This window comes from Lactuca virosa, chromosome 1 (assembly GCF_052849685.1).
Source record: "Lactuca virosa cultivar CGN04683 chromosome 1, Lactuca_virosa_CGN04683_v6, whole genome shotgun sequence".
Lineage (NCBI taxonomy): Eukaryota > Viridiplantae > Streptophyta > Magnoliopsida > Asterales > Asteraceae > Lactuca > Lactuca virosa.
Window position 1 is genome coordinate 95675623 of NC_136426.1, and position 15375 is coordinate 95690997.

Consider the following 15375-nt stretch of genomic DNA (forward strand, 5'->3'; position numbering starts at 1 on the left):
TTCAAATGAAAATTAAAATAAAGTGAATGTCTCTGAAATGTCTAAAGAGACCAACAAAGAACAAGAAACTGAAAAACTAGAATCAATCACGTCCTAAAAAAACAATTTTTTATTCATTAGAATCAATCATTTAAGAATAAGAGCAGCAACCTACAAAACCGATCTTTATCCATCTATACTCGGTTGGGGATTGATATCGACCTCCTGTATTAATTTAACGATAAAAATGACTTCATCTAAGATAGCAACAAAGACCCTCCCTGCCTTTAAGGATTTTCAGATGTTATACAGTATAATGTTATCCGTAAGGATAAAGGTGGAGATGAGTATGATGATCATAATAGTAAAAAGAAAATGCAAAAAAACTTTTTTGTGTTGCCCCAATAAAGTGTAATTTGATTTCTTTTTATGTCTCATTCTACTAAATTCCAAACATGTTGTAAAGTATTTGTAATCGTAAATTTCTTAATTCAGTATAGATTAAAAATTATTTTAATACTTAACTATAGGATAAAGAAAAATAAATATTAAATAGGTCAATGTACGTTGTATATATATTCTTTTTAAATTGACATTTATGGTGTAACTATATTAAATCAGTAGTTTATAACCCGTGAGAACCATGGTTAAAAAATTAATTAAACTTTTATATTAAAAAATCAAAATTATTAATCAATTATTTGAAATAAATTGTTACATAAGAGATATTTATTTAGTTATATAAAATTATAATCGTTGATTTAAATAAATACGTGAAGTTATATCATCTTATAATCTGCATAAATTTTATTTTATTTTTTAATCTAATGTTACTAATTTAATATAATTAGAGTGAAAAAATTGAAAATTTAAAATTTAAAATGGAGAATCTATTATTTATTTGATATAATTAGAATGAGAAATTTAAAATTTAAAATTTGAAATTGATAATTAATAGGTTGACAAGTGACATATAATATTAATGAGTAGTTCTAATAGTATAACATTTGTCAATAAAAAAATAAAATTATTCATTTATTAGAATAGAGATTAATTAAATGTAGCCTCTTATCAAACTCATTTATCCATTTTTAATTATGGTTTTAAACAGTCTGATAGATACAAACTCAACTTATTATTAAGTAAAAATTAAATCAAACAAACCTAAAATTTATATTACTTTTTTATATAAAAAAAATATATAACACGTTTATTTATATATTTTTCGAATTTTTAAAAGGTTTTCGATTTAATTTTGATGAAGCTACCGAATACCGATTGCTTATGTTTTCTGTGAGCCAGAAAACAAGTAGTCTCTATCTTGAGAGGCCAAGTCACTCCACCCCCTCTTCAACACCATTCCACCTGGCCACTTTACCACCATAAACTCACCGGCTTTCTGCCCTTCGTACAAGTGTTCACCTACTTCGGTTCTTTCCAAACAACAACAGAGACCTTTTAACCTTGAAAATAGCCACCAGTTTCTTACCTGAACTTCTACCCCCTGTATCTGTATCTACCCTCAGGAAACCATAACAAAAGGACCAATTATCATCCACATCCAAACCATAAATACATGACCAAGCACATTGATCTTGCTTACAGGTTATAACACAATTACATGCATGATCGATAATGGATGCTGTAGTATCATCAAACTCAAAAAGCTTCTCTACAAATTCTTTCTTTACTCCTTTATTCATCTCCATATTGGGAATCGGCGCCACTGCGTTAGCCATACTCATGTATCATCTGCTAGTTGTTAGATACTGCATGAGAAGGCAAGCTGCAAGAATGGCGTCGATACAGACCATGGCCGGAGGAGCCGAAATACCCACCGGCGTCGATGAAAAGACGCTTCTTACAATCCCGATAATCACCTATACGACACCTGATTCGTCCATGGATCCATATGAATGTGCGGTTTGTTTAGGTGATGTGGATAATGGCGATAAGGTCCGATTGTTGCCAAATTGCAAGCATATGTTTCATGTCAAGTGTATTGACGAATGGTTCGTGGGTCACACGAGTTGTCCGGTTTGTAGGGTTCCGGTGGTTGCACCAGATGATGAGGCTCGTAGTTGCCCGGTTTGTAGATCGGTGGGAGCGTTAACAGATGATCATAATACGACGTCGGTGGGTTCTACACCAGAAGGTCATGATCATCAAACCGATTCTGGGATCGACGTTTTAGATGGTATTAATGATGGTGAATTGACATCTGGGCCAAGAGTTCGATCGGGTGAAATGCTTCGACATTGTAATTCCTTGGTTTTGCCAAGAGAAACGAAGGAAATGTTGTCAGGAATGGAGTTAAAAAGATCGTTATCAATGGGGCAAACTGCTTGTGTTACCATTGATATACAGCTAGACAATGTGGACAAAGATTGTCAGTATTATTCTTCCATTAGGGATCAATCCATCAGGGGGTTTCTACGTGTATCCTCGAAGGTGAGGCAGTCGATTTCTCGGATGTGTGTAGGACAAGAGAGTGGCATTCTTCCATACTGAAATGTTTATTCTTTTAGGATTACAAGAAATGTTTTCGATGACATGAGAGATTGTTTTTTATAAATAATCTAAAGATCTTGGATCCAATCTATATGTGGCATCTCCTAGTGGATTACTAGGGATGCATAAATAAAAAGACGAGAGTTGATTCATACTCTCGGATACGGTTTCTTTAGTTTTCGAGCTTCAGTAAGTTGTTAATTTCCATGGGAGGGTTACAGAGGCTTGGGCTCTAGCAAATATTTTTGGTACCTTAATATCTGACATTGAAAAGGTCTAACAAGGATTGCTTCTGAGTTCCCAAAACGAAAGGCAAACAGGCTGCACCAGGATGCACCAGATTCGAGATGGTTATAGATCAATTTCGTGTGATTATGGCATAGATTGAGACCTTTGGTGGCTATGTGTACAGACCAAGATAAACCAATATCGGAATGTATACATGTCATCTTTAGGTCGTTTGGTGGATTACGTGGACATTGGATTAATACTTGAAACTTGTAAGTGTAAACAACATTGTAACATTGTCCTTGAAATGAACACAATGCGATTGAATCATATGAATGTCCGTTCCTAAAAGATTTTGACTCTTATGTAATTTGTATTTCTTAGTTCAGGTTCATATTGTTACCATACCTACATTAATCATAGGTTGAAACTATATTATTAGCTTAAGTATATTAATAATAGGTTGAAACTATATTATTGAGTCATTTATATATAAAAGAAATTGATACAAACTTCACCGACTAACTTGGGACTACATGTGATGGTTTTTTACGATTAATGTTGCAAAAATCGTTATGCATTCTCAGATCGGTTGACTATATAGCAAGTAGCAACTAGCGAGTACTCGTTTTAGACGAGAAGTGAGTACTCGGGAAGTATTCGGAAAAATTATAAGAAATTAAATTTTGTAATATATATATATATATATATATATATATATATATATATATATATATATATATATATATATATATATATATATAGAGAGAGAGAGAGAGAGAGAGAGAGAGAGAGAGAAAGAAAGAAAGAAAGAAAGACCTGAACACCTTGAACAAGGCAAATAGCACTACAAGAAAAAAGACAATTAGCGATGACAAAAGTCGTCGGTAAAGGGTAACCAAATCGCTGGTAATAAGTCGTCGCTACTGCTCTGGCGCTATTGATCAAAATGTCGTCTGTAAAGATAGTTGTCGCCGCTAATACTCCTGTCGCCGGCAATACTTGGTGTCGCCGCTAATACCTATAGGTTTTACACATAATTTCGTATTAAGTCACTTAGTTAGAGTTCTGTTAAACACCTTTTGTTTCAATAAGGAAAGGCACAAAGGTGTTCAACCATCCATTTCTTCTATTCAACAAATAAGTTTGTTTCTTCCAACTTACTCATAACTTTTACCTTCGTTGGCTATCCCCATGCAAATACGGCTTGATTTCAAGGATTAATTAGATTAATTGACACTTCTCAAATAAGAATGAAATCCCCAATTCCATTTCAGAGGTGTTTTTTTTTTTTTTTCAATCTAATTTTCATGGGGGTTAGTGTTTGTGAATACGCTTACTGGTGTAATATCCAAGATTGATCAGGTTGGTTTTTAACATTTGGAATTTGAGTTTATGACATTTTTGGTCCTCGAGATTGGAATTTTGACCTTTTTTAGTACGCGGGGCATAACTCTTATTACGCTGGGCGTAGGGGACTCCGGGTGCCTACGTTGCGCGTACATCTCGTACGTTGGGCGTACGTGGCTCAGACCAAAACCCTAGTGATTAGGGTTTGTGCACTATTTAAACGCCATTATAACCCCAAGACCTTCCCTCACCTCAGCCTCCACTGTCATTTCGGCCCTCTTAGCTAACCCTAGCCATTTTTTGAACCTCTTGAGCTTTGTAGTGAGATTTTGAGTTTCTTTAGTGGTGAAGAAGGTGGTGCAAGACTTTAGATCCAACATTTGCTACTCATTTGGCACCACATAGAGGTATAAAGCTCAAATCTTTGCTTGTGTTTCCTTAAGTTCTTGGTTGAGGCTACATTTCCCCTTTTGACCCGAAAAGGTTAGATCTTGGTAAGTATGAGCTACTCGCAAGCCTTTTAGTTGCATTTCCAGTTATGTTCTAGTGTCTCAATGCTTAAAGGTGCAAGCTTTGAGGTGGGTTGGTCTCCATTCTTGAGATAAGACGTAGGAAAGGGTTTAAGAGACTTGATCTTTGTTTTTGGACTTCTTGCACCCATGCAATGGCTTAAAGTTGGCAACTTTATAGCCCTAGAGGTCTTAATGGGTCCAGATCTGAGTTTTGGACGTAAAATCTTAATGCATTAAATGTTTGCACAGATTGTTGTATAACTGGAGCGTACGTCGCGCATACACCCATGTACGTCGTGCGTACTGCCTCCGGCTGAGGTACACTGCGCATACCAGTGTGTACGTCGGGCGTACGGCTCAGGCAGCCTTGTTAAGCGTTGGGCTCAAATCTTTGGACCTTATATGGGTTTTGGGTTTTTGATCTTGGGCATGAGGTTTTGGATCAGTTGGGTCCTGAAACTCATTATTGGATCATTAGTAGCTTAGTTGGGACTTTGGGGCCTTGTGGCCCATAATGGTTGCGGACTTTGGATGCTAGGCCCATTAGTGGAGGAGTGACCTTTGGGCCACTATAGAGGAACTTGGACTTAGATCTCTGGGCTTTTTAATTAGGGTGAATTATAATCCTAATTAGGGTATTTGTATATTTGTTCTGTGTGAGATTTTTGGCTGGTAGTTGAGCAGTGACAGTTTCAGCAGACTGATGTGAGTCTTCTCACTATACCAATGGGTCGAAGGCACCAATGTCGGCCCATTACTTGATAAGTGATTTCTATAGTTGAATATGCAATGGTTTGTTATTTGGTATGTGTTGATTTATGTGAAGACCATGGGGGAGCCCATTGCACTTGGTAAGACCATGAGAGGGAGCCCATGGCCCTTGGGTATAAGACCATGGGGGTATCCCAAGGCATCTCGGTTGAAGACCATGGAGGGAGTCCATGGCAGATTTTTGTGTATATGTGCATGACATTATATGGTTATGTGTTTTGTGTATTTTGGGAAACTCACTAAGCGTGTGCTTACAGTTTTGTTGGGTGTTTCAGGTACTTCTGGTTCTAAGGGCAAGGGCCCGGCTTGATGGCGTAGTGTGCACTCTCCAGTAGTTCCGCATTAGTTGTTTTGGAAACTCTGATCTTGAATAATATATTTATGTAATGGATCTTTGGAGAAACAAATATGAATGAGATTTCTAATTATTAAATGAAAATTCTTATCTGAATTTTTAGGTTGTTACAAGTTGGTATTAGAGCCTTGGTTTGAGAGATTCGGGCATACTATCGGGTGTGTCAGAACCCAAACTGAGGAAATGGTAAAACCTTTTTCAAAAGAAATCAAAAGTTAAAGTTTTCTTGTAAACGGTTTTCGTAAGTAAAAAGGAGAGAGTGCAATGTGCGTAATCGGCTGAGCTCAAGTTGTTGGGTTGTAGGTACTATAACACTCCTATAGTGCACATACAACCCTAATAGCTTTGGATCTAAGTTTTCTCTAATTATACATTCAATATTATTTTCCCAAAGCATAAAGCCTAAACTAGCATACAAGGTGATATTTGAATAAAAAAAACTAGTTAGAAGATTACCTTGTGTAGTGGCTTGTAGAACTTTGACCTTAAGAGAGCAAGCACCCCAAGTGTTGTGACTCAAACAAGTCACAAACACCATGAACAATTGGATGAATATGAGAGAGAGATTTAGGAGCTCAAAATCGGATAGGTATGAACCTTGGAGTACTAGTGGCCGATTTTGCAAGCTAGAGGGTTCATTTTATAGTTTGGAATTCCTAAGGTTTAACTTGTAAACCCTAGCCCATTTACTTAAGCCTTTAAGCAATCCAATAATCCACACGATGGGTCCTTTGGACTAATTCTTCATGGACTCTCATAAAGATTTAGTCCATCCCTAATCAACATGGATCATTGGCCCAAACTATAAATATTACTGATTGACTTAATCAGTCCCCGTTAATTTAATTAGTCTCTTTTGTTCACTAAATTAATTCCAAATTAATTCTTGATCAATACTAATTAAATAATATGATTTCTCAATTAATATATTATACTTATAATATATTAGTAAATCATAAATAACCTTTTTCTCAAATATCCATCCTATCAAATTGTCCTGGTGAAGGCAACCCGAAATGGACCATGCTACTCTCGGGTCAAGTACATACTAGTTATAGTTATGGGCTTAGACACCTAATCCAACAGTCTCCCACTTGGATAAGTCTAATAACTATAACCTCAAGTACGACTTGAAGAACCGACTAGCAATCGTAGTTCTCAAAAAGCCGATGTCGAACTCTGAACAAATTAATGACGCGTCCATTAGATAAGGGATCATATATTCCTCCATTCTACAAGATATCATATGAACTGAGACATGGATTATAATCATTCTCTCTGTTCATGTGTAGTTTCCCGATTTCCGATTTATGACGACTGACTAATTGAACAAATCATATCAGTCCAGGTTTGGCCAAGCGCTTAGGGTGTCATCACTAAATCATCTAGGGGCCCACAGATATCGCTTTTATCCTACATTAGGTAAAAGGAATGGATAAACTTCGACTCATGTGCTTTCTATATTTACTCATCAAATCACACACAACAATATGTTTTATAACACCAAGTTACTGGTGCGTTTACATATGTCAATGTGCAACCGACTTGTAAACTACAACTCACATGTCTTGGTTTCAAGAATATAAGATATTATCGTCTCATGATCACTCGTGATAAAATCCATGAAGTGATTCAAATGAGCGTGGGTTTAGTCCAATACTCAAATCTTATTACAGGAGTACTCAGGAATACTGCAACAAACTTGTGTTATGTCTAAACACCTTTAGACAATCTACAGACCCATTCATGACAGTCTAGCTTCAATACCTACTTCCAAAGTATGATCGACTGTGGATACTTTGAATAATCTAGTTATTCAGGAAGTCAAAACATGCAAAGTGAAACACAATAATAATCGAATCCAATATGGTCTCAAAACTTTTGAATATAAATAAAACACCTTTTATTCAATCACCATATTGATTACACATTACTCATTGTATAATGTTTCAACTTATCAACTTTATACTTGAATTAAAACAATAGTTATCCCATGATCCAAGCATGCACACTATGTTTACCTATGGTCCTTTCTTTGTGAAATAGATCAATTGAATACATCTTCAATGAAACTCATTTCACAACTCCAAATCTTTATCACAAGTGGAAGAATGCCAAATTCTTGCCAGTGTTAGAATGTGTTAGGTTCTAAGCTTTAGTCAATGATCCTTTTGTAATGTCAATGCACCAAAGCCACAGAGACTTGGACAATAAAATTACAAAGTATTCCACTGGAGATTGACAACAAAAAAATTCCATGGAAGCGAAGTCTCAATTTCAAAGTACATTCCTTTGAACATCCTTCTTGCATAAAAGTTTCTAACCTACACATAGATTCCTAATATCCAACTCCCAATATGGAAACATTTCCATATTTCCCATACGACAACTCATTATTAATAGAATCATGTCTATTCATAATAATGTCAATATGGTCCATCCATTACTATACTTCCAATTGCCCACAAGCAACCAATCTTTACCTTAGATTGTTCTTAGCAATTGTTTACCAACTTTAGTCATATTCGGTTTTGGTCCTTTTTCCTTCTTAATGCCATAGGCATTTGGAAAATCCATAACACATAAATATTATAACATATGCAATCGATCCTATACCCGAAGCATATGGGATACGATTCAAAATGTCTTACATAAAGACATGATACTTTACCATTCTCTTGCTATAATATTTCCATATATAGAATTTCCTTATGTTGAACTATTCCAACATAACATTCATGTATATCCTTGACTAAATTTGATTAAAATCTCACAATGTAAGCTTTTAGATTTGAAATGAAGTATAAGTTCCTCTTCCTTAATTATCGCAAAACAACTTTTCAAACCCTGTAACTTTGCGAATTGAAACCTTTGTTTTCTATAATTAATATTGCTAACTTGCAACACTTACCATAATAATTATGCTCCCACTAGCATAATAATTATTATTTTACTAGCATAACACTTATGCTCCCACTAGCTTTGACATGTACTCAGAAATAAGCTGGACTTCTAGAAATCAATACTTGTTGATTTTCTTACCAAAGTTCAGATTTTTGATACAAGATGATTTGATAAGACTTTATCTAAGCTTCTCAAATTCATACACATTTCCTTAGATAGCTCAGATGTGTGTCTAAACAATTTTAGAACTTACAACAATAAGTCTCAAATGTTTAGACCTTTTGCCATTTCTCACAATTCGAACTACGAAGAGGGATGCCGTAATCATAATCGAATTGAGAATGCAAATATCACAATTGCTAACTCTTTAAAATCTACTTGGTGAAAGTGTTTCCTCACAATCATTTTCATGAAACAGAGAGAAACCTTATGACACTTAGAGTTTATGGTGTATGTGTTCATATCCATGTAAATTTGTCATAACCATAATCACAAGACAAGGTTAGTGACAAATCCAAACTCATATGGACTGAACTTGTTCAATCTTAATTTCTTGCCACCTGGCAACTCAAGGGCCTACCATTGCTTCCAAATTGTTATGCAAACAATTGAGAACTCATAGAACTCACATGCATAGTCAACTTAACTGGAATGGGCACAGAAACAAGAATATGTCAACACGATAGGTTACAAACCTTAAGTCGTGTGCTAGTAATTAATAATAGATTTTATTCTTGATTAGTTCTTGAAACTATTCAAGATCTTTAAGACTCCCATTGACTTCTTGACATATAAGATTCTCTTTGTCAAGAAACATTACTTGACAAACAAATATTCAAGAGTTAGTGTGGTTTCTTATCAAGACAAACACTTCTGACAATCGGTCTTAGTTGATCTTTGTTTAATCCAAAACATCACAACTTACCAATTTCAAATGTATAAGAGTAGAAAACATTTTACTCTACATTTGATAAGTGTTATAAACCTTTCTTAAGATTATGTCACTCAAGGCACAATCTTGGAGTGTGACTCTAAGACTTGATTTTAGAACGAAGTATGATTCACCTTTTGATTTAACCATTTCAACAATTCACGATTCCTCTTCTTAGCCATACAAATGCACTAAGATGTCCTTAGAGGATCAATTTGTGATATGGTTTCATAATCACTAAGATAATCATAAAACATGATGCTCAAGTACTGTCCCTTCCTTTCAGATTGGAGAAACTTTTATCTTTCTGCCTAATTTGATTCTTCTTATTTGTTCTGCTATACATTAAAACTTTTCCAATGACTCAGAATTACACTTAATCTTGTAAGCATAACCATATTTACTAAAATTTAGTAAATCATGATGAATAGTCTTATCGTTCTTTGTGGTGGACCTAACCAGCGCACAACCAAGTGTACCCAATCTCCTAATCCTTCACTCGACTCACATATACATGTGAACAAGGAATTAGTCTTAATTTCCCAAAGACGAAGGTTCTCATTCATCACACAATACAAGTTGCATGATTCCAAGTTTCTATCCAACTGAAATTTAGGTGATGAGAATCTTTTCTTATTTGGTAAAAATTGACACTACCACAAACAAAAGAATCAAATCCATATTGTTAAAAATAGAAACATACAAACATCAATTTTCACAAATGTCATTTCAAGGAGATTATAAATATAAGATAAAAACAAATTTTTTTATTTATAAAATACGGAAAAACTTTTCCTTACAATGCAATTACAAATGAAAACTATGTTACTACATATTCCTAAGCAATTTATCATAACTCCTAGCATCAGCTCAAAAATCCGATCATCGAACCATGCGATCGAAATCCATCTCTTCGCGATCAGACTCAACATGTTTTTCCTTTAAGCTTCCTTTGATCCTACAAAACATCAAAATGTAATCTTATCTCATCATGTATTAAGAATCTATAAATAGGAACTTAGTAGAGTTAGATAGTTAACTTACGTGAAGCAGATTCATATATTTTGACTTTACCATCCTTGTGGTCCTTTAGGTAGATACGACAGCTTCGCAACCAATGCCCCTTCTCTTGGAAATAGAAGCAAACAGATTCTTTTGGAATGGTACACGGGACAATCTCAGACTTAGCCTTTCCCTTTCCCTTGGAAAGAGAAATATTTTATGGACTACCAATGTTTCCATTGTCAATGTCCATGGAAGTTTGGGAAATAGATCTTCCAATCAAATTTGCATTACCAGTGCGCCAAATCATTGCTGATTCAGCACCAATTAGCAAATTGGTAAGATCGATAAGGGACATGTCGCGGTCTGTCATATAATAATCTTTAATGAACTCACCATATGACTTAGGAAGTGATTGAAGAACCAAGTCAACAGCCAACTTCCTTGACACAACGACTCCTAACATTCCCAGCCTGTTAATGTGTAACTTCATCTCCAAGACATGTGCACATACAGACCTTCCATCTTGGTGTTTGATAGACAATAGGGCTTGAGTGACCTTGAACTTTTCAAGTCTTTGAACTTGTGGGTTAGGGAGAATAATTGGAGGAGGTGGGGGAAGTGAAGTATGATTTTTGGGAAAATTATCTTCATGAGGAGAGCTTTTTCCAAAAGATTCGGGAAGACCATAGTTGTCCGAACTAGACATCTACAAGGGAGAAATTCAAGTTTAGTTGATTTAAGTCCTTAATATAACACCCAAAATGAAATATTAAGGCTAGAACCCAACACAATATTCTACAATTCGGAAGAGGGATGTCGTAATCCAATTGCAAAATATTTGAAGGTAGGTAAATGACGATTTACCAATTTCCACCATAAAAAACAAAAATGAACTTTAGGTTTTAAATGAATTGAAATTCCAAGATCCTTAGAGATTCATTGAACTTTTTCAATGGCATGTTTAATCTCGATTATGCCTTTCAAGTTTGTGACTGGGATGCCGAGGATCACAAACAAGGTGTGAATAACCATGCAAATTAGCTTGGTACACTTAATGTTACAAATCATCCAATCAATGTGTCGGTTAACCACACACGCTCCATTGATCCATGATTAACACCAAGCTACCCTTTGCCACACATTGTCAGTCCCAAATTAGTGTGTCGATTAACCACACACGCTCCACTAACGGCCTAACAAGGTGCAAAGTGTAATTTCATGGGTTAGCACAAAATTCACATTTTTCCTAAGTAACTAAGATTGGGAATTTATAAGTGTTTAGTTACTTGGTATTTTCATTATACTTTAATGAGAATTAATTTCCTATCCTACCCGTTCGGCTAACGACCCTCCACCAGTCAAGGAAGCGGTGGGTGAGAGTGGACACCCATTAAACCACTATTTTATAGGCAGTAACTTTATACCCCCCTTATAGACCAGCCTCGTGAATGAGGCCTAGTAACGGTAATACTGACTTTTAACTTATACATATAATATATTAAACCTTTAATTTTATATAGTATAAAGGTGTATTTTAAACTTTTAAAATACTTGATGGTTTAATTAATAAATTATACTCTTAATTTAATTAAACTTAAACCATGTTATTATTATGGATTTATTAATTTTTTCTTTTAATTAAACATTTAATTAACTATTAATAAAGTCCATTAGAGTTAATTAAACTATTCAAAACATCAAATTAAAACTATTTAATTAATATTAAGTTATGAACCCATGAGTTACATTTTTGAAAACTTTTCAAATTCCTAGGGTTTCTATGAATTAAGTGTTTCTTAATTGAGACTTTTCAACTTTTAAAACTTGAGGGCAAGTTTTGTATTTCTTGAAAAACTTTTGAACTCCATAACTTAAGGTGCATTAATGTTTTAATGAAGATGAGACTTTTCAAGTTCCATAACTTATGGAACTCTTCAAAACATTAAGATCAATTTATTTGTAACTCCTTTATAAAAAACTTTTGAGTTCCAAATTTGATGACAAAGTTTGTAACTTTTGAAAACTTTTCATTTCCATAACTTATGAGTTTAATGTCATTTTAATGGATGAGATTTTTCATGTTCCATAACTTGAGGACAAGATATGGTAGTCATTAAAAAACATTTAGATCAATTTTAACAAATAAAATTTTCATATAATCTAGGATTAATCTAACCAAACTCATAAAACAAGATAATATCAAATCAACAATTTACAAGTAATTTTGTTTATCATAAAAACCAATAATTATCTTAAAATTTTGACAATTATCTTTGATTGGATGAGTATAATCACTACCATATCAGAAAAAACAGATTTTATGATGCAAAACAGTTTGTGGTAGTGATCCCAATCCAATCCAGGCCAAATATCCCGAAAATATGCCAACAGACTGTCCGACTCATCGAGCCAGTTTATGGACTCGTCGTGTTCATGAGTGGACTCGGCGAGTCCATGCTGAGAGAATGCACATTTCATATTTCCAGCTTTGAACAATTCAAAAATGCAACTATATAATAGAAAACTACCCATGGCTTTGATACCACAATTGTGTTTTAGGTACTATAACACTCTTATGGTGCACATACAACCCTAATAGCTTTGGATCTAAGTTTTCTCTAATTATACATGCAATATTCTTTTTCCAAAGCATAAAGCCTAAACTAGCATACAAGGTGATATTTGAATAAAAAACTAATTAGAAGATTACTTTGTGTAGTAGCTTGTAGAACTTTGGCCTTAAGAGAGCAAGCACCCCAAGTATTGTGCCTCAAACAAGTCACAAACACCATGAACAATTGGATGAATATGAGAGAGAGATTTAGGAGCTCAAAATCGGCTAGGTATGAACCTTGGAGTACTAGTGGCCGATTTTGCAAGCTAGAGGGTTCATTTTATAGTTTGGAATTCCTAAGGTTTAACTTGTAAACCCTAGCCCATTTACTTAAGCCTTTAATCAATCCAATAATCCACATGATGGGCCCTTTGGACTAATTCTTCATGGACTCTCATAAATATTTAGTCCATCCCTTATCAACATGGATCATTGGCCCAAACTATAAATATTACTCATTGACTTAATCAGTCTCTTTTGATCACTAAATTAATTCCAAATTAAATTTTGATCAATACTAATTAAATAATATGATTTCTCAATTAATATATTATACTTATAATATATTAGTAAATCATAAATAACCTCTTTCTCAAATATCCATCCTATCAAATTATCCTGGTGAAGGCAACCCGAAATGGATCATGCTACTCTCGGGTCAAGTACATACCAGTTATAGTTATGGGCTTAGAAACCTAATCCAACACAAGTAAGTGTTCCCAATGTATTAGCCATGCTATAGTTATGTTTGGAAATTAATGTTGAATTGGTTATTTGCTAAGTGTATGCTTTCAAAGTTGTATACGTCTAGGATTTCATAGCCCTAGAATGATGAATTCTGCCCTATACATGTTCCTTGTTTGGTTGTGGTTTAGGCTAGAAGCTTTATTTGACAGTCTATGTGATTTTATTTGTGTATAACTTGCATGCATAGGGCAACCTTCTATGATTGACTTAAGTTTCTGGTTCGGTAAGGATTGAGAAATCCTATAATAGTCTAGGATTTGAGTTTATGTTGTATTATGTAGGTCATGTTATTTTGTTTGGGTGAATTAGAGGTATCAGTTATGACCCTTGGGAAGGTACACGTAGGTCTGGAATGTAGTATTGGGCCCGTGTTACAGAAAGCACAAGACATGTACCCGAAACAAGGACAGGGCGGGAAGCTCTAAGGAGTCCGGTAAGGAGGAATCATCTCGAACTTCCTTATCAATTTATATTATGTGGTATTTTTTTCTGTTGAGGATGGTGATCATCACGAGAGGTTCAGGTTCAGGATCGGGATTAGGATCAGGTTCGGGCTCTGGTGCATCGCCCATTGATGAGAGGCTGCGCGATCTCATCGCGTTCGAGGTTACTCGTGGCATCCTTGACGCTACCCCGGTGATCTTTGGTACCGTCAAGGAGGGAATCATGGAGATCATGGAGGAGCGTCTTAGGCCTTTTCGAGCCGAGATTGCTGCAGGCCAGATTGGGGCCCGAGCTCCCTCGTTCCAGGAGTTCAAGGCGTGTGGTGCGCCTGAGTTCTTTGGGGTCAGGGACCCCATTACTAGTCAATGCTGGGTGGAAAACATGGATAATGCCCATTGCACGAGGTTTTGGCCCGAGGCGGCAAAGGTGGCATTCGCATCTTGTATGCTAAGGGACCGGGCACGAGACTGGTGGGAGGAGGTTATCCGCGAGGTGGGATCAGCGGGTGTGGCTGAGATGAATTGGGAGGAGTTTGTGAGGAGGTTTGATCAGGAGTTTGCACCGGTCATTGAGTTGCAGCGTTTGGTGAGAGAGTTCCAGGATTTGTAGAAGACTATAGAGACAGTGGCGGAGATCACCGCCAAGTTTCAGGAGAGGGCACTATTGGTTCCGCGGTACGCTGCGAATGAGGAGATGAAGAAGACGAGGTATCATTCCATGCTGAAGGATGATATCCATGAGTTAGTGAGCTTTTCGGGGTGCAAGACCCTGAATCACATGGTGGAGAAGGCCCAGGAACGGGAAATTGAGTTGAAGCTTCGGATGAAGCGGAAGTCGGAGCAGGTTCAGGAAGCAGTGGGTCAGGCTAAGAAGCCTAAGACCTCCGATTCTCCCAGTAGGGGACAGCAGGGCCGGGGCCGATGTGCCAAGTGTAGTAAGCCGCAAAGTGGAGTGTGTCGGGTGACAGGCTCGACATGTTATGCTCGTGGCCAGTCGGGCCACATGAGCAGGGATTGCCCCCAAG

At 35.9% G+C, this 15375-nt stretch overlaps 1 protein-coding gene across 1 annotated transcript; it reads left to right on the top strand.

Moving 5' to 3' along the window:
- Positions 1-1614: 1614 nt before the first annotated feature.
- LOC145117367 (RING-H2 finger protein ATL52-like) lies at positions 1615-2490 on the top strand. The gene has a single exon (XM_079053666.1). It carries the CDS (start codon positions 1615-1617, stop codon positions 2488-2490), a length of 876 nt encoding a protein of 291 aa, XP_078909792.1.
- Positions 2491-15375: the final 12885 nt, after the last annotated feature.

What these genes read in the sequence shown, in the direction of transcription:
- LOC145117367 (XM_079053666.1), top strand. Translation starts at nt 1,615, where the DNA reads ATGGATGCTGTAGTATCATCAAACTCAAAAAGCTTCTCTACAAATTCT.